This window comes from Phaseolus vulgaris, chromosome 2 (assembly GCF_000499845.2).
Source record: "Phaseolus vulgaris cultivar G19833 chromosome 2, P. vulgaris v2.0, whole genome shotgun sequence".
Taxonomy (NCBI): Eukaryota; Viridiplantae; Streptophyta; class Magnoliopsida; order Fabales; family Fabaceae; genus Phaseolus; species Phaseolus vulgaris.
This window is the reverse complement of record NC_023758.2, coordinates 31,926,883-31,953,165: the sequence shown is the minus strand read 5'-3', so window position 1 is coordinate 31,953,165 and position 26,283 is coordinate 31,926,883. Positions and strand designations below refer to the sequence as shown.

Below are 26,283 nucleotides of genomic sequence, written 5' to 3'. Positions count from 1 at the left end.
TTTAAAAGTTATTTTTCTCTAAAACTAAATATTACGAAATATTAGATTACGTGTATTTATAAATGTGAAAAGCTTATAAAGTGTATTATGTGAACTTATGATATTATATTTTATATAATTTAATGATTAGTATTAGTAAATGTTGAATTAATGTTGTGGTGGTATGTGATGTTGTTGTTTACTGTTGTCCTAGATTGTGAGAAAATGAGTTTGGTGATATTTAGAAATAGATTGTGCACTATCTAAAAATGTTGGGGAACAGGGGCTTAGGTAAAAAATTGAAAAAAAGGCAACGGTTATAACACCGTTGTCTGCTTCTCTCTCTTGTTGTTGGAAAGTGAGAAGCTTATTGGAGCAGATAACAGAGGCGAAAATGTCGCCCCTCCCTGGAATTAGCTAAAACAATTCCTATCTTTTCCATTTAAGTTCTCATCCCTCTCACATTTCTCCTTGATTCTTTCCCTTGGTAAGAATCCACTCTCGATTGCTACCATTCATAAATCAAGCTAGGAAACGAGAGATTCGTTCATTGCCCATCACCCTAATTTGTTCATACATTTTATACGACATACAACACCAGAATTTACTCACTGGGAATGAAGACTTTTCCATAAAAAAAATCGTTTTTCTGTCTTCTTTTTCATTTTTTTTTTATTTTTTGCATTTGGGTCTTTTCGATCACTTTGATTGGAAGACCTTTTTTTTCTTCTTCTTCTTCTTCTTGGTCGTTGTAGATGGGCTCCTTCCGTTAACTTAAGAACTCAAGCGAGAAGGACTTGAGTTTAAGGGGAAAAGTAAATACACAGACACTATTCAACCTTAAAACATGTCGGCTGCTGAGGTTGCTGTGAGACCGGCTCTGAAAGAATTGGTGCAGTGGCAAGGGCGTTGTCCTGGCGAATCAATCCTGATATATATAACCGTAGGCGGTGCTGTGACGCCAATGCGTGTGTCTGAATCTGATTCGATTGCTTCGGTGAAAATGAGGTTTCAGACATGCAAAGGAATTTCTGGGAATAGGCACAAGCTGGTCTATGATGGCAGAGAGCTTGCCCGCAACGATGCACTCATCAAGGACTATGGTGTCAATGGTAGCAATGTTCTTCACTTGGTTCTCCGTCTCTCTGATATGATCTTCATTGTTGTAAGGACCGCCGGTGGGAAGGAGTTTGAGTTTCAGATTGATCGACATAGAAATGTGGGGTACCTCAAGCAACACATTAAGAAGAAGGGGAGAGATTTGATTGATCTTGAGGGTTGTCAAGAGCTTTTCTGCGACGGGGAAGAGCTCCATGATCAGACCCTCTTCGGTGACTTTTGCTACGCGGATGATGGTGTGATTCATCTGGTGGTTCAAAAATCAGCAAAGGTTGATGCCAAACCGGTTCACAAGGATTTGGAGCTTTCGGTTGTTGCTGATGATGTCTCTGGTGTGGGAGGGAATCACGTGACGCCAAAGATACAACAACATAGTGTGGATTTCTGGTTTGAACCAGTTTTTGTGAATCCTAATGTCAATCTGTTTCCTTTCCTTTGGGACATGATTGGGTCCACATTCGATGGTTTGAAACAGGGGAATCACCCTATCAGGTCCTCTGAGGGCACTGGTGGGAGTTACTTCATGCAAGATTCAACAGGTATGGAGTATGTTTCGGTTTTCAAGCCCATTGATGAGGAGCCAAATGCAGTGAATAACCCACAAGGGCTACCGGTTTCATCCAACGGTGAAGGTTTGAAGAGAGGGACAAGGGTAGGAGAAGGAGCTGTGAGAGAAGTTGCAGCATATATATTGGATCATCCAAGGGCAGGGCCAAGGTTGGAGACAGGTGAAGCAATAGGCTTTGCTGGGGTTCCCCCAACTGCTATGGTCCAGTGCCTACACCAAGACTTCAACCACCCAGATGGGTTTGATTTCTCCCCAGAGCATTCCAAGGTGGGGTCACTGCAGATGTTTATGAAGAATGATGGTAACTGTGAGGACCTTGGACCAGGGGCTTTTTCTGTAGAGGAGGTGCATAAGATCACTGTGCTTGATCTAAGAATGGCTAATGCAGATAGGCATGCTGGGAATATACTATTCAGGAAAGATGCAGATGGCCGTATTTTCCTCATTCCCATTGATCATGGCTACTGTCTACCAGAGAATGTAAACATTCTTCATCATTTCTTCAAAATTTCATTTCCCCTCTGCATTACCATTGTTTCTTGCATACATACATGCTTTTGTGTTAGGTTTCTACAAGAAAAACTGTGTCAAGTATTGGTTTTATACATTTTTTAGAATCTTATAAATCATTTTGCAAAGAGATTATTCATTCTCATGACGCCTCTTAAATGGTCTGCCCTTTTGAATCAGTCATGAAAAACATATTTTTGTTACGTTTTAGAGATTATACATAAAGATTATACATATCTTGTGTCCGTATCATATTAGTGTCCGTATCATATTAGTGTCCGTGTCATATTAGTGTCCGTTTGTCAGTGTGTGTATTTTACTAATCCATAAAAAAATTGGTGAAGCTGGATCAACAAAAGATTCTGTTATATTGATTGTGGAATGTGTGGACTGAAACCAATCTTTGTCTGTGCAGTTTGAGGATTGCACATTTGATTGGCTTTACTGGCGCCAAGCACGTCAACCATACTCTCCTGACACAGTTGAATATATTAAATCTTTGGATGCTGAGAGAGATATAGAGCTTCTGAAATACTATGGGTGGGATGTTCCGGTAGAGTGTGCAAGAACACTCCGCATCTCCACAATTTTATTGCAGAAAGGGGTTGAGAGAGGTCTCACTCCCTATGACATTGGAAGCATTATGTGTAGGGAAGATTTGAACAAGAAATCTGTAATCGAGGAGATTATTTGTGAAGCCCAGGAATCATTGCTACCTGGAATGGGAGAATCTGTGTTCCTTGAATCTGTCTCCCAGATCATTGATTCCCGAATTGACAAGCTTTCAAAATAAACTCTCTCGGATTCATAGTTATATAATGTAATACAATAAATATGTTTGCATTTGTTGAGTGAGAATACTGTGTATGTTGTGTATGCAGTCCATATTTGGATGGACTGCACTTGGTTTAAAATGGAAAATGTATGATAAATCGGCAACCTTCTCCAGGATACAACCTTCTTTCTTTATTTAAAATTTTAATTTTTGTATAAATTGATAAAAATATTATTTTTTATTATCGATTTAAGGTTGTATAGTGGAGCAGGGTGTCTATACATCAGGTGACTGTGATTGTAACTAGATCTCTTTCTCATTTCCTCTCATCCATACATTGCCTTAACCCTTTTCACAATTGTATTCACATGTTTGGCAGAGGTTAAAGGGTTGAATAAGATGATGATGGTTAACTGAAGTTGGTTGGTTTGTGTACATACTTGTAATGTTTAAAATTATGTCTGTTGTTACTTCTGCACATAGTTGTAATCTGTTCAGAACATTTTGCTTTTGAAAAACATGCACATATTTCTTATGTTACTCTCTGTAGTTGCCTTTGATATGTTTCTTTTGTCTAAGGATCTATTCTCTATATTACTAAACTTTTCTTTTGTAGTCTATGGCACTTAAAAACATCTTCTTTTAGCTTTTTTACATTTGCTTTTATAATTTCTACACATATTATATTAACAACCATTGGTAATTTTAGGACCCAAAAGAGAAATTTTAAAATAAAGAAAAGTTTTTATATGTAGAAGAAGTAAATAAGTGATTAAACATTATTTTTATTTTATAAATTAGAAAAATTTTGATTCAAAATTTGAAAACTTACATCTATTTAGAAAACACTTGTCAATTCGATTGAAAATCAAAGGAATTTCTAGCTTGGTGATTAAACCTTTTGGATCATACACTTGTCAATTCAATTAAAAATCAAAAGAAATTTCTGAAGTGGTGATTAAACCTTTTGAATCATGGAGATGGGTTTTATGACCATCATCGGGTCTTTTTTTTTTTTTTTACCAAAATGGGGTCGTTGTCAAAAAAATTACAAATATGGGGCAAGTCGTGCCAAGTTGACACGACTTCAGGAGTTGACATGGCAGAAGTCGTGTCAACTTGGCACGACTTCAGGCTAACGTGACAAAGTCGTGCCAACTTGGCACGACTTCTGCATATAAAGTCGTGCCAAGTTAGCACCACTTGCCCATATTTGTAATTTTTTTTAAAACGACCCCATTTTAGTAAAAACGAAAAAAAAAAACCCCATGATGGTCATAAAACCCATGGAGATGTCTAAATAATACTAATTTATATCATTATTTGTTGGTAACTTCTTTGGTATTATTTTTTAATTAACAATTTTATTTAATAAATAAAAAATAATTTATATATTTAATATAAAAATAGTTGATTAATTTATTTTTATTTTAAAATAACTTAATAATTTTTTTAAATAATGACAATCTTTTAATATTACTTTTATATATATATATTGTATTGTTTTTTATATTTTAATTAATTACTAAAAATAATAAATTATATATATTTTAATATAATAAAAATTAAATACATACGGAAACCTATGTGATTTCGTTAGATGTTGATAGAGTGGTTAGAAAAAGTTGGAGCTTAATTAAAATATCTAGATTATTTTTTATAAGAATTGAAGCTAATTGTTTTATATTTTGATTTTTAAAAACTGAACTAAAAATAAACTAAAACATAATTATAATTACTAGCGGAATCACAAGTGATATTGCATCTGTTTTTTATTTTTATCATTTATATATACAGTTATGTTTAATATTAAAAATTAAATAAAAGATGTCAATTAAACCAAAATAGTATATTTGTATCCGTATTTTTATTTTTTTATTTATATAATTATGTTGAATATGAAAAATTAAATAAAAGATGTCAATTAAACCAAATAATAAGAAGAGATAAAAATTATATTTTTTAAGAGAGATGAAAATATGAAAAAAATAATTGTTTTCCATTGTAAGGATGTTTCACGTTCCATTCGTTTCACGTTTGACAAACTACTTCACATTTAAAATTTAAAATTGATAACGGTCAGTACATTAGTTTAAAAAAAAATAATTTTCAAATAATTATAAGAATAATTAGTTATTTAGTAAATATTTAAAAATAGGAAATGACTGAAATATCCAAAAAAAACTGTTCCTCCACCTCTTTGAATTCAAAACCGACTTATACCAAATGATTTAAAAGAAAATAACGCAATATCCATAATAATAAAACAAAATCAAATATTAATATAAGGATCAAATAGAAAAAGAATTGAGAGCAGTTAAAAAAGAGAATCCTTTATATATAAATATAGATGAGATTTAAAAAATTATATAATACACAAACATAGATATTTAAAAACCATTTAGATTATGATTTTTGAACATTTCTTATCCAATAATATCCGTAACAATTTGTATTGATGAAGCTGAAGTGAAGGAATATGTTGATGACATTAATGACATAGAAGATTATATCAACATGATGCATCATGACAATCAGAATCATTTCTTCCAAAACCCTAAACTCTAAAATCTGAACTTGTATAATGTTTATAAAGAGAGTTAAAGAGAAGATAGAAAAAAAAAAGTCTCGGAATGGAGTTTCCTTAAACCAAGCTTTGTCTTCTCACCTTTTCCATTCTTTCCAATAGACAGATGCACACTAATCACTACATCACCACTTTTAGTACAAAATAATAATCTCAAATATAGAAACACAAAATTTCCCAAAGGAGACTCTGACCAAAGCAAAACCCCTCATAGAGGCAACGCCCAAATAAATATTAATGGATTGATAGAAAAACAAAGTAAATTTTAGAAACAAAATATTGTTTAATCAATTTTAGTTGTATGAATTTAACTTACATTGAATTCTTCTAAAATAAAATATGCGAAGGGCATTTTTACTAAAACTACCTGTTAATGAATTTAAAACTTTACTTTTAATAATTTAAAAAATACGTATTATATATACCAATTATAAATATTTAATTTTATACGATCTTATCCATAATACTAATAATGAAAGGCAAACAGTTAAGATAGCAAATAAATCTTATCCATAATACTCATAATGGATCATTATATAAAAAATAGAAGTGAATACTACAAAATCAAGTTGACAAAAGATCATGGGACCACTCTAGCAAATTCCCAAAATCAAATATATAAATCACCCTAAGATCTGAAGGTTTTTTTCCCGCTTTTTTACCAAAATTTGGATCTGTTTTAAAAATATATCCAAATTTGGAAGAATCGTGCATTTATATTAAAGTATACAAATTGATACATTATTACTAAATAATGTTCCAAAAACTTATTTTAACTTTTTATAAATTATTTTTCTAATTTACTTGTGCTCATAGTGTTGAAAGAATCCATCTTTCACTTTAACTTGTAGAATTTTTCATTTCAGCTAAGTTTTGCTAATTAACCGTGATTCTTAGTCAACATAATACATCCCGTAAGTTCCCATCAACCACAAATATGTTTCATTTCATTCACATCATCATGTTTTTTATGATGTAATTATGTATTATTTGTTGAATGATATCAATTAAGAAAATTTGTAGTTAAATATTCTATGTTCATTGTCATAACATTTGACTTTAGAGTTAGTTATATAGCAAAAATTGTTAGTTATGTTTAGTGTATGATTTAATTTGTAAAAGATTGTTACGACTTATTAGAACAGTTATGGATAAGGTTAGTAATATTTGATTAAGAAGATAACTTGTGAGATTTTTCACCTACTTCATTTGGATTTTGGATTGTTTAATGTTTCATAATTTTGTAAAATTTGTGTGTAATAAATTTATAAAAAAATAAAAATAATTTTTTGGAACGTTAATATAATGTACCTTTTGTATACTTTAATATAAATTGTTAGTGGAGTTTGATGGATATGTAACCTTTTTATACTTTAATGTAAATGAGATTTAAAAAAATAAAGCAAATAGGTTTTAAAAAAAAACATTACTTGGTTTGTGATACAATTTTTCTTTATTTGTTGAGACAAAAAAAAATTAATCATTTGTGATTCATTACGCTAATGTCATTGTTTATATTATTTAACTTATTCATAATACATATAATTATTTACAATTAATTAGTTATTTCATAATAATTACAATAATTATGGAAGTGTTTTTTATGACGTCGTCTCCCTTGCGATATGTCTCTAATGTGTCTCCAAAATAAGCATGTGACTAGGTTCATTTGGAAGGATAACGATCAATTACTACGACCAAGACGACAAGTCATCTGGGTTATCACCCACCTCCAATTTGTAGATCTTCGAGTCATCCATATGATAAATGTAGTTGGGTTTGGACATGTACCAACCATCTCCTTTATCGACATTAACCATCACTGATTAGTGCACTAGTTGATTGGTGGAGAACGAAGATCCATACTTTTCATTTTCCACACGGAGAGTCCACAATCAGATTACAAGATGTGACTCTGCAATTAGGTATATTCTCATCGATGGTGAACCTGTCACTGGATTCACAAATGTGGACATGGTTCCAACGTGCCAATACTTGTTGGGGTCCATCCCTCCCCCAAATGTAATTAAAGGAAGCACCATAAAGTTATCATAATTGAACAACAACTTTCAACAACCGTCTGCTAATGATATAGACAATGTCATCACTTAATATGCTAAAATGCATATTTTGTCATTAATTAGGAGTTTGTTGATGCAAGACACATCAACAAGCAGAGTACATATAATGTATTTGTTATTATTAACTGATTTGACTCATGTTGTCACTTACAGTTGGGGTTCAATTGTCTTGGCGTGTCTTCGTCGTGCATTAGATAACAAAATTGACTATCACTAAGACAACATAGGAGGTTGTATGCTACTATTGCAGCGTTGGGCCTGGGAACAGATTAAAATCCTTTCCCCAATAAATAAGTCATTAACTCCTGAGAACATTGTCACCGGACATGGTTTCCCAATAGCAAAAAAGTTTATTTTGATATATGAATTTACGTATACAAATGAAATTTGATGTTTAATGTTAACATATTTGTTGTCTATACAACGTCACAAAGGTACCACCAACCTACAAGGATAATAAGTTTGATAAGGAAGACAATTGATAATTTACAACCCAAAAAAGGTTCATAAAAACATCAGTTTATATTTTCAATCCAATGTTTAAGTATACATTTTGTCTCATGCCAAGTATTTTGCAATTTTTGTGGACTCCATCCAGCAGGCTAGACGTCAATGTATTAATCAATGATGAAGTTTCTCCAGTTAGTAGGGAAGTTGTTATCCTAATCCGTTTTGCTACCATTGAATTTCATCAAGTTGGTCGAGTTATACGACAATTTGGGTTTCAACAAGGTACTTCATTAGAGCCATAACACTTATATGAGTTGCACAAAGAAGATATGAGAGACAGAACAAACAGATATTGATCGGAATACCATTAGTGGTGGATGATAATGTGGACTGATAGACATAATTATATAATAGAAGGCATCCAATTCAATGGTAATGATCATTTGCATGATTCCACAACATACATGCAGTAGTACATTAATAATACTATACTATCTGTTACATATCGACTCAAGAATCGTCGTCTGACGATGATGTAGGTTAATTCATATTCATGCTTTTTAGTTTTAATAATATCAACATGTTTATACTGAAGTTAACAATTATTTTTTAACAATATGACACGCCACAAGACCCCATGGAACAACAACCACAACGTCTTCACATCTGACTTATCAGCCTTCGAGGTTTCCTTCTTACAATCATGGTTTTGATGTTGGTCAATCCAATCATTCAAAGTCTTCCACAACCATCCACACCCACACACATGAATCATCTTCACGTTTCACTTCATTCTCCACACCATCAGATTCCTTACACGTATAATTTTTTACTTTTTCCACTCCAAATATTTTTGGAACTTCAGCATTGACCCTTCCTCCTACATATAATTTGACATCATCCATGCACTATTGACCCACAATGCCTTCATCAAGATCTCATAATGAAGCCAATAACGATGATGACAAAGATGTGCTGATGATCATCTTCCACTACAGTCGTGCCTTATTAGCATGATTTTCCCAAATCTAACTATTTTTTAGAAGCAATCCCACTTTGGTAAAAAAAACAAAAAAAAATAGCCCATGGTGGTAAACAAAACAAGATTTGAACTGGCCACTCCATGTATATAAATCAAATGGACAGATCCAACAAACTAGATTTGAATCAAATAATCAACCATAATCATTCACTTTCATGCTTACAAGTTACATTAGGAATGGGAAGAGAGATCTTTACCTCTCTTGTTGATTCATGTATGGTAAAAAGCTGCGAGATGGCGTTTGGTCATTCATCTTCACCACCAGGGTTCAATCAACATCACCTCACGCCAAAAAAGAAAACCATTATTACCAGAGACAAGCTAACAGAAAAAAACCAAATCATACGAGGGTCCCAAACCTCATCCTAGGTCCCCTCAGTAAAATTGAAAATTTCTCACTCTAGCTTATAAACTATAACTTCCAAAGATAAATGTAAATTCTTGTAACCATCAGTAACAAGCCTCACTTATTTCTATTTTTCAGTAACAACAAATTTAAAATTCAAAACATAATCACACCAGTGTGAGTAGAACTGATGCATTGATGAAGGTTAGATATATAATTAGAAATGACCTTCACTTTTGGACCTCTTTGCTTTAAATGGTTGAGGTTGAAACGTTGTATCTTCCAAGTTGGTGTGTTCAATTCAAAGTGACCACTAACTTGACCTCCCAACTTTCTCAAAAGGTCTTTTCCTTTCTCACTGATATCAAAAATATCATATTTGTGGAAAAACTATCTCCTACTACCTCAGATCATGAATGAATTGAATTGTACTTGTATTAAGTATATAGGAGAGTATCTTCATAATTTGCCTTCATCCGTCTTTTCGGTCCTTCCGTTTCTTTTCCCGTCTCTTTTCTCAATCATTCGTGTTAGTAAGAATTCCTCTCGGTCTATGATGTACTACTTGAACACTCTCAAAATTAAGTCAATGTTTTATCTTAATTGTACACATAGAAAAATAAAAAACTAAACTAAATATTCTATCTATTTAAAGATATTGGACCTCTCACATCATTATCTTTCTGATTATGTTACACTAATATTTTTCTCGTAACGTTTTCACTGTGGTTTGAAATTATTATTGACTTCTTTCGAACTTCTAACGTATAGACTTCCGACATGACCAGTTCATGAATGAATATTATTTGTAGAGAAAGTTAACAGATACGTTGTCCTACACTGAAACATGGGTCAGTCCATAAATTTAAAGAAAGAAAGGGTCCAAAAATTGCAGGTAAATAGAATTGGATTGAAGGCAAAAAAACAAATAATGAAATAATCAGCATGAGCTATGGTCCTACCCACCTCTTCACATGCTGCAAATTTCTACACACACTCCATGTGCTCCTGGGTTTTGTTTTATTTTGCTTTCATTTGCTTTGCCTTGCTGCATACATCATCTTCATCACATCACCAAGATACTTCCTCTCCAACTCCAACATCCACCCATGGCGAAGCCCGAGAACCGCACCAACCTTGCGTCGTGTTTTGTGGCCACCATTTTCCTGATTTTCATCCTCATCGTGCTCTTCCTGGTTTACTTCACGCTATTCAAGCCCCAGGGCCCCAAAATCGCCGTCAGCGCCATCCAGATCCCTTCCTTCTCCACCTCCAACGGCACCGCCAACTTCACCTTCTCTCAGTACGCCTCCGTCCGCAACCCTAACCGTGGCACCTTCTCCCACTACGATAGCTCGCTCCAGCTTCTCTACCACGGCACACAGGTCGGCTTCATGTTCGTCCCCGCCGGCAAGATCGCCGCCGGCAGGACTCAGTACATGGCCGCCACGTTCACCGTCCAGTCCTTCGCCTTGGGCCTGGGACCCCCTTCGGTGAATGGGCCCAGCAATGTGGGGCCCACGATGGAAATGGAGTCGAAAATAGAAATGGCTGGGCGCGTGAGGGTGTTGCACCTTTTCAGTCACCACGTGGAGGCCAAAGCTGAGTGCAGGATCCTCGTCGCTCTCATCGATGGATCCGTCTTAGATTTTCGTTGCTAATTACTAATTTTTTTCTTCTCATTTTGTTTGTAACCGTAAAGTATTGGAACAGTAGGGTTACCAAATTAGTATTAGGACCTTAATTCAGCATCCAAACATTTACCTTTTTGCTGATGAAAGAATTATGAAAAATATTTACTTATTTGGCACGTAACTATCTAAATGTAATAATATTTAATTTTTCATTCAATATTCTATGTATTACAATAATTACAGTCTCATGTAATTTAGGAGTTAAAATCAATGATAATTTATATTTTATTTTTTTTTAATTCATCGAAATATTTTTTAAAAACTTTTATATATTTCTTTCTTCTTTCTTTTATAATTTATCGAAATACTTTTTAAAAGATACAACAATTTCTAAAACAAACACTATCTCAAACGCCGTGATTAACTATAACTAACTATGTTATCTGTTATCTCTCAAATTTAAGTTATGATAAAAAGTTACACATTTTGGTTTCTCATATTGCTCTTTAATAAAAAAAAATTGTATATTTTCATTTTATTCAAATAGAAACGTTATTACAAATTTTAAATATTCTTAGTTTTAATTATTTATTTTATTATAATAAAATAAAGTTATTTTAATTATTTATTTTTATTATAATAAAATAAAGTTATAATTAATTAAAAAACCACTATGAGAAGTTAAAATAATTGTCAACTTATTTTTTTCATAATATATTAAATATAATTAAAAAAATTACTGTCAACGTGCTTTTTGTTTCACAACATAAATATAATTAGAAAAACTTAAAGATATATAATATATTTCTAGAGATCACAAGTATTTTCAACTAGAAAAAATCTTATTCAACACATTTATATAACTAATCTTGTGGTTGAATATTTGTAATTACAGTCAATAGTTATGCAATACAATATTTATAATATTTAATATTTTGTCAGGTTTTACTCTACATATAAAGTTAATAAATAAAATAAATTGCAAGCTTTTATACATATAACTTATCCCTTATATGTTTAAAATATATTTCTAACCTTCAAGATCTCAATAAAAATCCTTCTCGTGTAAAGTTTTCATGATATTAGATTCACAACAATAATAAAAAAGAAAAACACATAAATAACATTAAAAGAAAACATTTTATTACTACTGAAATGTTCTAAAATGAATCATTTATACACACAACACAACCGTCTGAATATATAAAACCTTAGAATTGGAATAACAAAAAACATTGGTATCATGGCAAATAATTCAGCTAACCTTCTTGCTCTCGCGTGTGTAAACGAAGTTCCTTTAAAACATTGCATAGTTCCCATTGATGATCTGCATTAGTTTCTGATACATGAGGAATTCAGCACTCTTCTTTCCCCATGTAACAAAAATAATCTGTTATCTCCATCAATATGAAAATGGTAACCACTTTAAGAACATGAAAACCAAAGACAGCATGAAAACCAGTACATTTACAACCACCACAAGAATTATTAGTATTGGTAGAGCTTGAATTCCACGCTTTCACATAGAAAACCAGCGATAATATAGCTCTATATGCATCCACCAATATATCACAACAATCTCAAGAATTTAGTTTTGGCAGTAGAGTTAGGATTCCACACTTCAAAAAATTAACTTCACATGGAAAACCAGAGATAGCATCACCCAATTCACATCTACCAAGCAATATATACAATTGCAAGAATGATCAGTATTGGTAGAGCTTGGATTCCAGGGACAAGTCAGGTTTCCACCATTGGTGAATTCCATGAGCTTCTCTGAAATCTCGTGAAGGAGTACGATTAACAGTTAGAGATGCAGAAGGAATCAGGTGAAGAGGTTCATCAGATTCCTTCCCCAACGCACCCATCAGTAGACAACCAAGGGAGGTTTGGGTGGCTAACTTTTCAATGCTTCCTGCACCAATCTCCTCCATTTTTGTTCTGTGCTCAAAGTATCCGATGTACTCACAGCAGATAGGGTCAGATGGATTCACAAATAAGCATGGAACCCAGGCAGACAAAGCAGCAAATGGATCAAAGGACAAACTCTTCTTCTGCTTAGCCTTCATAGCAATGGCAAGTCCTGCTGTTACTACACTGCCCGCAAATCGAAGCCCATGTTTCAATTTCTTATCCTTGATTCTCTCAATTGGAGCAGATACATATGGAGAGTTGAACAGAAGAGACGGAATAAATATGCCTGTCTTGGCCATCGTTTTCCCAATGAGCATTGCCATTGCTGATCCTAGCGAGTGCCCAGCTAACCAGATATTTTTTGAACCACCCACAGTAGCCACCATGTTTCGAACAGCTTGGATAGCTATCTCAAAGCGTGATGTTTGATGAAGCCCATTTCTCACAAAGTGTATATCCAACTCAACATCACGAGATACCGAGTCTGCTTTGGTTATAGTCCCTCGGAAGGCAATTACATAACAAGGACTTCCGTGTAAGGTGTCATTGCACATAGATGTTGGAGGCTTGAACTCATAAATTGCACCAAAGATGGAAGAATCAACATCATCAACAAGTGTACGAAGCAACTGAAAGTGGAAGAACGTCCACCAAGGCATCGCAAGAGCAGTGGGACCTTCTCGTCGTTCTTGTCTGTCCTTCTCTAGAACATAAACACCTTGGACCAAACTAGCAGCAACTGACTTTCGATGATATGCATTATCCCTGGATAGAATGGAATGTACTATTGACTATTAACAAAATCATAACAGCCACACAAAAATCTGATGGAAACTTTAGGATTCAAGATCTTATTAATCAAGTAAACTAATACTGCCATGTGGAAGCTTTATGGCCAAAAGGAAGAACTTGTAAAATCTCCAAAGAAGATATATAGTTCTCAGAAACCACTATTTATTAGCAGATATTTTGATGTAAACATGTTATTATGGACACTGAAAATTTGCAGTAATGCATAATCAAGGCAAATCAGACATGGTGAAGAATAACTAGAAGTGCGCAACACTGAAGAAATGAGATTATGTAAGAACAAAATGGAAAGAAAAAAAAAACAGAGAGGAAGATTTGTTTAAAGATCATACCAGTCAACATGTGTTAAATGTAAGGGTCCAGAGCGGTCAAAATATTCCCTCTCAGAGGCCATTATACCCTGCAGTTCAACAAAAAATGAAGTTAGATCAATATTCAGTGAAATCTTAACAAACAACAACTTGAAAAACTTCTTATGGCTTCAATTATCAACAAATAACACAAGTCTGTAAAATCAAAAACGTATTGACAATAATGCACATCATCATCTTTTAAGATCTTACAAATTATGATTCTCACGCATCATAAAATTATTTTACGTAATTTTCTAACAAAGTCAACAATTGAAAAACCCATAATCTGCAAAAGAAATGAAGACTAAAAAAATTGAGATCTGACCACAACAAATATCCAGATTACAAAGAGAGGTTTTTGGCACTCAACCTCACTCTTGTGAAGCAAAGTAAGTACTCCTGCCCAATCAATAACCTTTCATACACACAATTTAGTGGAAAAAAACATCTTTTCTACTAAACATGTATTCAGCATTTGACATTCCACGGTTTGATTCGGCGAAAAAATATATTCGTGAAAATGAAATTCAGCTTAAATTATACAGGTAAACAAAAATGAAGAAGAAAAAAATAAAATGTAGAGGAAACTGTGTGAACCTTGAGGAAAAGAAAATCAGGGAAGAGATCCCACAAAAGAGATCAATTAAGAATGGAAATGAAACATTGAATTCGAAGTGGTTTATTGGTATTTGGTGGAAGTCCCAAAAACGTCACCGTTTCGGATTTGGGATCCAAGGGAATTACTGAGTCGCTTTCTGATGCGAAACATAAAATTGCACTTTACATTTTTTCTTTATTTTTCGAAATAAATAAGAAACAACTTATAGGGTTTTCTTTCTTCTTAAAAGTTATTTTCAAGGTTTTTACTAAGATTTTTCAAAATAAAGTAGAAGTAGTTTGATATATTTATTTATTAGTTTTAAAGCTAAGTTAAAATTTGATTGGTGAAAAAAATTAAGAAATTAATTTAAATTTGATCGCCTCACTTGATAGAAATTGTACTAATAAAATAAAAACATTACGTAAAACTAATTTTTAGTTGCATGTAAAAGTAATCTAATCAATAGGGTTAAGGTTTTATTTTATGTTAAGAATAACAAAAATATATAAGTATTAAAACATATACATTTAAAAAATTGAATTTTAAAACGTCAAAAAAATGAAACAAAAATCCTATGGATCGAATTGAAAAGAAAACTGTGTGGGTAAACTTCTTGTAAGTTACAATTCCTTCAACTAACTCGCTTAAAAAACATACTTTTTTGTTTTTTTTATGAAACAAGTTATTATTTTATAGAGAAAACTATGGGATTTTTTACTCAACTTCTTCCTTTTAAGAATACAAACTAAAGCAAAAAAAGCTGCACCATATTATTACAACAAGAGTTACCAGTATTATTATATTAGAGCTTTGATTCCATGCTTTCACATACAAAACCAGAGATATTTGCATAGCTCAATACACTTCTAATATATTACAACAATCACAGAAGTTATTAATTAGTATTGGTAGTATAGTTTGGATTCTTAAAAAGAAATTAAGAGTTAAATGTGTTTCTCCTTTCTATATCATAATATAAATATTTTTTCAAAATTTATATTTCATACTTATATTTATAGTAAAAAAACTATTAAAATGGATTTTTTATCATTTTTATTTTATTTTTACATAACAAACAATTTTTATAGAAAGAATTATATTATAATATTATAACATTTACGTTATAAATAAGTTAGCATAAAATATTTTAATATCCTAATCCATAATAAAGATTTCTTTGTCATATAAAAAAATTCACCATTACTTTCAATAGTTTTCTTACTATAAATATTTATGACATCTAAAGTTTGGATTAGGAACGAAAATTAATTTTGAATGAAAGTAAAGAAAAGAAAAACATATTTAACTCAAATATTAACTTCGTGTAGATAACATAACCCAATATACATCCACCAAGCAATATATTACCGCAACTACAATAATGATTAGTATTGGTATAGCTTGGATTTCATGCATAAGTCGAATTTCTACCATTGATGAATCCAACAAGTTTCTCTAAAATCTTGTGAAGAAGTATGATTAATTGTTTATAACTCGAGAATGTCTATCTAGATTAGTACATGTCCAAATCTAGTTACTTTTATCATATGGATGACTTGGGAATCTACAAATTGGAGGTGGGTGATAACCCAAATGACATATCATCTTAGTTGTTAACCTCCTAAATGAACTTAGTCATATACTTACTTTGAAGGCGCAATAGAAACATACTAGAAGGGAACAACCAGACGCCATAAAAAAACATTTCCATTACTATTATAATTATTGTGAAATAGTTAATAATTAATTAATTAAAAATAATTATATATTATTAATAAGTTTAATGATATAAACAATTGCACTGCCGTATGTGTAAACTCTCACAAGTTATATTCTTAATCAAATATTACTAACACTATACATAAAATAACCATTCCTATACACACAAAATTTTTACAATAATTTGTTATAAATTAAATCATACACCAGGCATTAGTAGGTAGGTTTGACAAAGAGTGTAAGTGGATATTTAACTGCATCTAAGTCTCATTCACGTCAACAAATGTACTTGCATTTTCTTTCTTTATTCAAGGAGTGAAAGTCGATCAAGAGAAAGACTATATTACAACACTATTTATAATATATCTATATATATATATATATATATAAGTTGCTCTTTTAAAAATAAAAAATAAAAAAACCATTCCTTAGACGGATAATTTTTCCAAAAACAATATAATTTTTCCATTTAATCTTTTAAAAAGGTATTCCCTTTCTCTCCGCTTTTAGACGGATAAAATTTTATTTGCCTAGCTACCGTCTATAGGACATTTCTTCCAGTAACGCCATACATTTCTTTGTACTCTCTTGAAAGTATGAAAATTAAAATCACCTTCAAAATAAGTAATGTAGAAGTCAAAATGTACCATTTACTAGTCAAAAAAATATTTTCAAATTTTACAATTCAAAAGAAAGAAATGACTTCTAAATTGATCAAAATGAAAACTTTTTTAAAAACTGTGCGATCCAAAAACTTTCATTGAAAAAATGAACATTTTTAACTTCCGAAACCATACTACTATTAAGGAAGGAGGCATTACTTGTTCCCCGTCATTTGATCATGCACAGTGTCATTACCCTCATTCGTTTGATCATCCTTTTTTAACTTAAAATGCATCTGAATGAATGCGTCAGACAAATTGTCTCATGGTGTTGTTTGCAAGATCTTTTAAAAAACAAGAATGAAATTTGAATAGAATTACAGAAATGAAATATATCTACAAAGGGCGTGACGACACTGAAATCATCTCACCCAAAATCCCTCTTTTTTCCCTTTAACAACTAATGAAGGAGGCAATGAAAGTAAGCTTTTTGCAAACCTAATAGAATGCTAAAGCTATAAAAAGCCCAATGGTAAAAAGAGGAGAGATAGAGATCCCACATTAACATGATGCAGCATGCACAACATCTACTTAGACCATGCAACTGCATCGATCTCAGCTTGTGCACTCCGGTATAACTCAAGCCTCTTTGCAAGGCCACTTCGTCTTTCCATTATTGCAGGATCCTCATTGAGCAATGAGGACAGACGCTTAGGCTGCCAAGAGCATTTATGCAGACTTTCAGTGTTTAATTTATTAGGACAATGCATAGACTAATAAAACATCAGCCAAATATAAAAAAATGTGGATAATGAATAAATAACTAAAACATACAACACAGAAATAAAAAACACAGATTAATTCTCACCTCAATTTTGCCTAGTTCAGTGAAAAAGTGATCGAGTAGGCCTCGTTTGGCTTCCCGCACTTGACAATAGACAATTGACTTGGGAATTGAATGCCGAAGGGTTGCACAGACCATATTGACATAAGACAGAACATTGGATCCTGAAACACCCACAGTGAGCGAGTTAGTAATTCAATTATTGACAGCGGACAAGTTTATGTTAAACTATAAGAGAGAGCATATGATCTCGTCCAAGTACGAAAATGCATTTTGTAAAACTTACCAATTCGCCTAAGATATGAATCGTTATATCTATCAAAAACTGAATGTGTGGGATTGCCACCCTTGTCAACATCTTGAGGAATCTTTCGGAAGAAATCAACCGTCAAATAGCCACACTCCATATCAACTAGCTGTAGAGTTGCTTTTTTGCTTTCCTCCTTCATTTTTTCTAGTGAATCAATGGCTGCTTTTCCAACCTCAACACGTAGACCAGGATATTGCTTCAAGTCCTGTGAGTTAATCAGATCAGCTAGGGCAGTGGATCATAACGCCAGAAAACATAGGATTAAAAGGAGAGAAGAACGATATTAATGTCTTAAGTGTGTTAGAAAACATAGGATTAAAAGGAGAGAAGAACGATATTAATGTGTTAAGTGTGTAACTAAAATTCAATAAATTCCTAATTGTCAGAATGAAATTATAAATTATAAAATCTGGCTATCAACCTAGCCTTGCATAATCATACATAATGCTTGCTGTTTCTGCATGGAAAGGATCATTGACCCCAAACTGCCCAATTGTTTCCTTTTACTTTGAGAATTCCAATACTATAGTAGTCACAAGACCCATATAAAATCTTCCGAACCAAAGATGGCATGTTCCTCTTCACAGTAAAACCAGAATAGGATTTATATTCTTATTACAAATTCAGAATGTGTACTTTAGAAGCATTTCCTATTACATTAACAAGTGGAGCTAATAATTAGTCTTTGATGGAAGTATTAGCCTTTGGGCTAGGCATCGCTTTAATTTCAGCAGCTTTACATGGTTCAAATATAAAGGTTAAAGTTTAATCTATTGACAGCAACTAGGCATACAATCATGAACATATTATTTCCTTAGCTGCAAGGAGGACCAAATCAATTGAATTTAAACATAGCATGAGAAAAGAAACACTAAATTTCTGTGTGGTCAGGAACGTACCAGAGTCTCGCTAATAGCTTTGTGAACTAGATCCTTTAATAGGGAATGAACCTGAAAACACAATTCAGAATGACATTAATAAATATGAAAATTGAGATAAGTAAAGATGATTATTCATCTTTTAGTATGTTCATGAAAATAACCAGATTAAACTTTAGTATGTTCATGAAGAACATACTAAAGTCAATTGCTTAAATAAATAAATTAACCATGAAAAAAATACATGATAAATAAAAATAAACAATTTGTAAATTTTCCTTTTTAAAGGCTGCTTCTGAGAAGGTCTTAATTGAGGCTAAGGTTTTTAAATCAGTAAGTAGGCCAATTTATCAACATGAACAATTTTCACCATGTAATTTCTACCACACAAGATCTCAAAAAATGCTTTTGGGAACAAATAATAGAGAGGAGTAATAACCAAGTGGCAAATTATTATTATTTCAAAACCATTTCTTGACAGTGAATGATGATGATCCAATCTACAAAATTTCAGAAATATTTCTAGCTGGAGACCAAAACTGAACACATAATTGTGAATACTAAGTAAAAATAATAAAATAGTACTTCAGTAAATTTTGCTTCGTCAATTGCAAAATGAAAAAGACTAATTGCAACAGGGTCACTGAACCGTGCTTACTAACAATAATTTTCATATCATTTATGCATACCACATCAACTGCTGCCTCAGCTGGACCCCTGATAGTAGTAAGAGAAGATTCAATAAGATGACGGTATCCTTGCTCTGGAGCTATTAGATGAGGTTGATACCCATCAGCCTCTGTAATACGTTTTCTTATATTTTCCATTGAAAGTTGTTTATCAAACTGTAGCCGTTTTAAAGCAGCAGGGAGTTGATTGTCAAAGACATTATAAATTTTATCACCTCCAGGTCGCCTGTAAGGGATTAACAAATTATTGTTGTTAGTTTGAGAAAAGGAATGGAGCACAAGGATGATTAAGAAGCAAAAGGGATACAGGCAGTGAACTATTTTAAAGTAAATAAATGTGCAAAAAGGTGAAACATACACGCCATCAAGATGTTCTTTGAATATTTGATCAAATGAGCGGCATATTTCCATGATTGAATACAACTTTCCCTGCATGTGATTTGCAGTCAATCATTTGAAAATTCAGATATGGAATGCTAAATTTGAATGAAAATATAAGGCCTTCTTCAACTGAGGACCATATAAAATAACCAAGAGTTTTCAGAAATTTATAATTAAAATTGGTTGAGCTATGGAGAGTACAATTACCCCATCATCAGCTGCAATAGGCTTTCCCAGACGACTCAGTTCAGCTTCAATTTCAGCAATTGTTTTATTAATAAGAGACTGAATACCAGGAATTTTGGACTTGATTACTGCCTCCAATTGCTGATATAAAAAAATTATGATTTAATCATTGAAGCAAGTAAAATAAAATATTCCAAGTAGTATTAGTAATACTAATGTAAAATAAAAATAATATATATATTTCATCCAATCAATGCTCTATAAGAATAAATTGTTTTATTTTTTACCTTAGAAAGCATCTTTGCTAGATGCTCAGAACCCATTCTGTGAGAAAGGTGCTTATATTCAGGGGTATTAGAAAAGTATTCACGTTCTCTACGTCTAGCGGCAATCATATCAACATTTTTGTTGATGTCTGCTTGTGATCTATTGACAACACCAACCCAGGGATATTTTAATCTATAAGCTCTCCCTTCCAACATCTGAAGAAAAAATATGCGTAATAAAGATCAGTACAGGTCAAGTAGCCAATTGTTGCACTTGTGAAAGTGAAATAGGTGCCTGTTCCTCATGTTTATGTCATGAATTGGAAATAAGATAATTGAGGTAACCTTAACTCTCAAGCAGAAAAAATGTCTTAAAACACAAAATCTTTAGCAGTGTAAATTTTATCTGCCTTCCTTATCAATAATTAATATGATACTTTCAATTTTTATAACTAAAAAGGATTAACTTACATCAACAGCATCAGTACCCTTGTCCATAAGATCAATCTTTGTCAAGACTCCAAATGTTCTTTCTCCTTAAAATTAAATCAACAACGATAGAATTAGACTATTTGCTTCAAGCTGTTCAAATCAATTGAATTGCTCATCCGTAAGAATCTGGGTCAAATGTACATTTTCTAACTCATTGACTCTGGGGAACCAATGAACTTCCCTAAATTGAAAAACAAATAGTAATCAAGATTACATAAAATAGAATGACTAAATTACCAGTGGGGTCCACTTCACGGGATATTTTAATTGCATCGGATGTTGCAAGATCTTGATTGGCTGGTGTAATTGCCAGAATTATACAGTTTGGCTGCAGATTAACATAAAATTCAGTATTCCACATTTTGAAAAATGTATGTTCCTCACATTGAGAAATCTTTGAAGCACGGAAAACTAAATATGGATAGTTTTTGGGCAAGCGACAAACTTAACACAATCAATATTCTAGAAAAGCTATATCATACAAGTTGTGGCAGGAAAGCTAATGCAATATGCTGTCCTGCGAATTTTGTTCCTGTTGGAGAAAGGACACTACCTTTTCAATGTAGGAGCGAACCATATTCTCAATATCTTGGACAATGCTATCAGGTTGACCCTCTGTAGTTTGCAAAAATCATTTGTTAGCATGTCACTCTCCAATCTCCATAATAAAAATCTGACCATTCCCTGATTCCCACAGGGTTGTTACAAAAAAAAAACAAGGACAAAACAGACACGTCTAATTTTAATTTTGCTTACCTACAGCTACCTTTGTAAGGCCAGGAAGATCAATGAGTGTCAAGTTAACAACTGCACGTCCCAGGGATCATAGTAAGTTAGAAATTTAGATGAAAAGAAAGCATGTGGAGTGAAACGGAAGATAATGAAGAAAACAGAAATTCAAACATACCATTGGGAGAATATATACTAAGATGAATGGGGACACTTGAAATCTGTCTTGTTCGTCCAGTCTCCCTATCGGTTTCATCTTGAATTTCCTTTCTCACAGCAGCTGCAAAAATTATATCATCATTCACACAAATAAATACATCATAAATGCAATAATCATTGAGAAATAAAAAACAGACACCAACTCACAAGATAGCAGAGTAATGAGCAATGACAAAAAAAAAAAAAATTAAGTACCGAAATCGGTGAATCTCTTCCTTGGAAGGTGAAGAAATTCAGCATACTCTCTGCCACCCTCGTCAATCTTGTGAAGCTGCAAAACAAGTGGTCGCCGGGTAACAATTCCTGCACGTGTGTTGCATGCACATGAATTTCACAACACATGTAAGTAATTTAAGTAGAGTTTAATTAGCGAGTGTAGTTTGTTTTGGCATAATCACCTGATCCACGAGGTAAGAAATCCTTGCCAACGATACTTTCAAGCACTGAGGATTTTCCAGAGCTCTGAAAGAATCACAAAAGGTGAAAGAACGAACTCAGAATAAATGGCATTATTAGCTCAGAATTAGAAATAATTGAATTTGAATTTGAAAACCTGGCCACCGACGACAGCTATGGCGGGGAGAGAGTCCCAGAGAGTGGGTAACGCACTTGCTTCGCCATGGTCGCCTAAAGCGGTGCAAGCTCTCTGGATTTTGTTCACCAAAGAAATTAGGTTTTCCATTCACCGATTATTTGTGAATTTGTGATTGTTGCAGTATTGTGTTTTCTCTGTATTCAGTGTTTTTCTTTCAACTTCAGAGAGAGAGAAAGCGTTTGTGGTGTAAGAAAGAGCGTCTGAAGCGTGTCTCCTTGAGTCACATTCATATACTTGACTCAAGTCTTCAACTCGCCGCGAGTTTTTCGTTTGCTTTATGCTTTCTCACGAGTCATGTCACGGATATTGTTTACCGTTGGAACATTCTTTGATAAGTTGTCATTAACTAATTAATTAATAGATATTTTTTCTAAACTGATGGGTAAGTAATGTTAAATTAATGTTTATCTATCAGGTTATTAAATTGGTGAAGTGTTGAATTTAAAAAATATTTATTACATTTTTAATAATTTAAAAAAATAAAATATATTAAATTTTTAAAAATTAAATTTATTATATAAATTTGTATTATGAGTATAAAATTAAATAATAAATTCTTTTAAATTAATTATAAAAAAATACTTTTATATTAAAAAAATTAACACATATTTATACATGTAATTTTTATTATAGATTTGTCTTCTGACAACTTATATTTTATAGCGAATTTCTGTATTAATATCTCGTAACATGTATGTGTTTATGCTACCTAATAAGTGTTTATTAGTAAGTATTAGACCTTATTTATTATAATTTATGCTACCATACTTGTTTAGTTTTTTTATTTATGTTGAAGTGGATATAACATTTGATGAGTTAACGAATTATCGGCAAATAATGATAAAAGTGTGACGATTTTATCTTAACCGCTAATTTTTTTTATCATTTTTTGCTTTTACTATTATTTCAAATTTAAATGTTGGTGCGATGATTGTAAATTTGAATTCCAACTTTATACTGTGTTGATGGAAAGTGTACCGTTGGAGCTACAAGAGTGTGGTCAATTGCAGTTTTGCAACTTTATTTTGTCTTACATTAATATTTTATAACGGCTTCATCGCTCTTTAACAAAACTTGTTTTTTTCAATCTAATCTGGTTATTAGTAAAAAGTTTAATTTGGTTGCATTTTAAAAAATAAATAAATCAACTGTTATTGTTTTCTTAAAGTTGATAAAAAAAACTGTTTTTAAGCAAGTTATTAATTATTTGTTTTGAAAATTAATTGAGGAATTTTAAGCTGGTGGTTTCATTTTTTCTAATTTTACTTTTATTTTTTAATAAAACTCATATATTTTTTTAATAAAACTCATATATATATTTTTTATTTTTTTATTAAAACTCATATATTACATTATGAAAAATAACATAATAATAGTCTAATCAACAAATTCAACTAATAAAAGATGAAAACAAACAAAATATGCAATACATAACTTATTTTGTATACAACAAATAGTAAAAAATTTAATAAAATAAAACTTTGTTTGTATTTATCAATAATAAAATTTTATGATATCATTACACATTACTATCATTATTTTTTTTTATTTAAGCACGCTTGCTATGTGTTTTCGTTCTTCCGAGTAAGAAGTCTGATACTGAAATCAGTTTTAAGAATATGAGTTTCATAATCTTATTTTTGAGAAGTATTTCCTTATTTATATGTATTATTTTAAACTTTTAAAGTATCATACTAATATGTTCAATTAAGTCCAATCTATATACCAATCATATTTTGGATGTGATTATCGTGTAATGTCAGTTTAGTGATGATACTTAATTAATTTAAAATGTGAAACAATATAATACTAGTCGATGTGTTTGTAGGCACAAGTATTTAGTCTTCTACTATATTCAGTCAATTACTAAAATATACTTACAAAATATTGTTGACCTCCTTTGAAAATCATTTTATCATTTTCATTACTTTTTAAAAAAATATATCAATCTCCTCAAAATTTAAACTAATTAATTCATCTTAATTCATCTGATGATTTTAAAGACTAAAGTGACTTTTCTTAAGAATTATTAAATAGACTTAGTTCAACTATATAAACTTTTCTTTTTATTTTATCTTTTATCTTTTAATTGAAGATGGGAAAATTGTTGCCGCAATCAGAACATCACTCCCTCTCTTCTCATGATCTTAAAAAGATAAAACTGGACCAATTTTTGTGGTATATGTATAACTGCAGTTGGTGACCTTAAAGATTGAGTATCTCCAGCATACTACTAACTGAAGATGTCGATGATAATGGCAAAAGAGAATGACTAGAACTATGACATAATTCTCATCATTCAAAAAAACTTCCACCAAACTTAATAAATGGCCACACCCTTTTTATTGAAACATTTAATAATAGCGAAACTAATTTTTTTTTAAAAAAATGAAATAATATCAAGTCTTTTCTTTCCAATTTACTTCTTATCAGGAGATTTTCTACAAATTAAAAAAAAATATTGTCAAAAAATTGAAATAAAACAAAATCTAATTCTGGACAGATAATATATGTTCTATTACAAACAAAAGCATTTATATGCCTTGAAATTCTTACAGAATTCTTTCCAAAAATAGAATCATATCTTAAAATACTTTAAGAATATTAAAGAGAGAGAATTGTGACACTAACAAAAATTATATTGGGTGTTATTCAATTATATATAACTTCTACGATTCAGAATGTACTTTTACCATCCATAGGATTTTACTTTTCGTTTTATTTATCTGAAATAATTATATGACTGGTGAAGAGAGAAAAGAAAATGATAAATGATTGGTGCAGAGAGAGTTGATGCTAACATTATGCCAAGAGAATAGACTTTAGCTAATATTGTCCTAAACGGTTAAGATTGTTGTGCAATGCATGTGTTTCAAATTTTGAAGTTAAGATTTCAAAACTGTATTTGGTTTATCGTATTATAACTGTACTATTGATGTCTGCAGATTGATAAATTTCTCCTCATAGTTTTTCTCATTTTCTTTGGTTGCCATTGCAACGAGAATAGTTGTTGAGCTTTAACCAGATCCAGGAGATACAAGTTTTCTTTTTCACTGCAAAGGTATTCTTTTGTTGTTCTGTCGTAGGCTAATACTTTTACATTATTTGTCAGAAAAATGTATATGGTTGGCATACAATATTGGTATAAAAAAAAGGTTGATTCACATATAAACTACCCATGAGAGTGCCAATAAAATTATATGCAGGCCTTTCCTCAAAAATGATGAACGATGTTTGGGAGATTAGTGAAGTCCAAAAGTGATGTGTTCAACAAATATGGATCTGGATCTCTTTGTGATGCATTTTTTCTCTGATAATATCTATATCCATCAATTAAAGACCTCACTACATGTTTTTTTTCTTCTTCATATTTTAAATATGAAGTCTTGCTTTGGATTTGTGTTTTATTCTTCATATTTTATATATGAAGTCTTGCTTTTGCTTTGTATATCTTATTGTAACTTATATCCAGTTCAACCCTGTTTTAATTAATAATTTGTTTTAATTTTTATGATCAATTTCAGCTATATAATTTTTAATTATTAAAACTAAGTTTGATCTCAAAATACCATCCAATGATCAGTAAAGGTGACATATTATTGGT

General features: G+C 31.7%; 4 protein-coding genes across 6 annotated transcripts; 2 read left to right on the top strand and 2 right to left on the bottom strand.

Moving 5' to 3' along the window:
- Positions 1-176: 176 nt before the first annotated feature.
- LOC137811487 (phosphatidylinositol 4-kinase gamma 4-like) lies at positions 177-3,369 on the top strand. Its single transcript, XM_068613269.1, has 2 exons — positions 177-2,146; positions 2,592-3,369. Exons 1-2 carry the CDS (start codon positions 827-829, stop codon positions 2,967-2,969), a joined length of 1,698 nt encoding a protein of 565 aa, XP_068469370.1. The 5' UTR covers positions 177-826; the 3' UTR covers positions 2,970-3,369.
- A 5,798-nt stretch (positions 3,370-9,167) lies between these two features.
- LOC137811484 (uncharacterized) lies at positions 9,168-11,308 on the top strand. Its single transcript, XM_068613267.1, has one exon. It carries the CDS (start codon positions 10,432-10,434, stop codon positions 11,116-11,118), a length of 687 nt encoding a protein of 228 aa, XP_068469368.1. The 5' UTR covers positions 9,168-10,431; the 3' UTR covers positions 11,119-11,308.
- A 904-nt stretch (positions 11,309-12,212) lies between these two features.
- On the bottom strand, positions 12,213-14,905 carry LOC137811483 (GDSL esterase/lipase At4g10955-like). Of its 2 annotated transcripts, none has more exons than XM_068613265.1 (3): positions 14,766-14,905; positions 14,148-14,215; positions 12,213-13,770 (listed from the first exon to the last, which is right to left on the bottom strand). In XM_068613265.1, the coding sequence occupies exons 2-3, from the start codon at positions 14,207-14,209 to the stop codon at positions 12,798-12,800; spliced, it is 1,035 nt and encodes a 344-aa protein (XP_068469366.1). In that variant the 5' UTR covers positions 14,210-14,215; positions 14,766-14,905; the 3' UTR covers positions 12,213-12,797. The 2 variants fall into 2 exon arrangements, with proteins under 2 accessions (XP_068469366.1, XP_068469367.1); XM_068613266.1 differs by having other exon boundaries at positions 14,539-14,819.
- Positions 14,906-17,435: 2,530 nt separating this feature from the next.
- LOC137811481 (dynamin-related protein 5A-like) lies at positions 17,436-22,928 on the bottom strand. Of its 2 annotated transcripts, XM_068613263.1 has the most exons (16): positions 22,638-22,928; positions 22,483-22,546; positions 22,280-22,387; positions 22,044-22,145; positions 21,893-21,943; positions 21,690-21,751; positions 21,374-21,464; positions 21,116-21,180; positions 20,666-20,860; positions 20,400-20,519; positions 20,170-20,240; positions 19,812-20,037; positions 19,144-19,194; positions 18,221-18,449; positions 17,959-18,098; positions 17,436-17,806 (listed from the first exon to the last, which is right to left on the bottom strand). In XM_068613263.1, exons 1-16 carry the CDS (start codon positions 22,764-22,766, stop codon positions 17,678-17,680), a joined length of 1,833 nt encoding a protein of 610 aa, XP_068469364.1. In that variant the 5' UTR covers positions 22,767-22,928; the 3' UTR covers positions 17,436-17,677. The 2 variants fall into 2 exon arrangements, with proteins under 2 accessions (XP_068469364.1, XP_068469363.1); XM_068613262.1 differs by having other exon boundaries at positions 19,812-20,240; positions 22,638-22,896.
- Positions 22,929-26,283: the final 3,355 nt, after the last annotated feature.

Coding starts and splice junctions, on each gene's coding strand:
- LOC137811487 (XM_068613269.1), top strand. CDS start 827: ATGTCGGCTGCTGAGGTTGCTGTGAGACCGGCTCTGAAAGAATTGGTG. Junction 2,147..2,591: donor GCTACTGTCTACCAGAGAAT/GTAAACATTCTT, acceptor TTGTCTGTGCAG/TTTGAGGATTGCACATTTGA.
- LOC137811484 (XM_068613267.1), top strand. CDS start 10,432: ATGCTGCAAATTTCTACACACACTCCATGTGCTCCTGGGTTTTGTTTT.
- LOC137811483 (XM_068613265.1), bottom strand. CDS start 14,209: ATGGCCTCTGAGAGGGAATATTTTGACCGCTCTGGACCCTTACATTTA. Junction 13,771..14,147: donor CATTTAACACATGTTGACTG/GTATGATCTTTA, acceptor CATTCTATCCAG/GGATAATGCATATCATCGAA.
- LOC137811481 (XM_068613262.1), bottom strand. CDS start 22,766: ATGGAAAACCTAATTTCTTTGGTGAACAAAATCCAGAGAGCTTGCACC. Junction 21,465..21,689: donor TTCGCTCCTACATTGAAAAG/GTAGTGTCCTTT, acceptor GTTAATCTGCAG/CCAAACTGTATAATTCTGGC. Junction 18,099..18,220: donor TTCATATCTTAGGCGAATTG/GTAAGTTTTACA, acceptor TGGGTGTTTCAG/GATCCAATGTTCTGTCTTAT.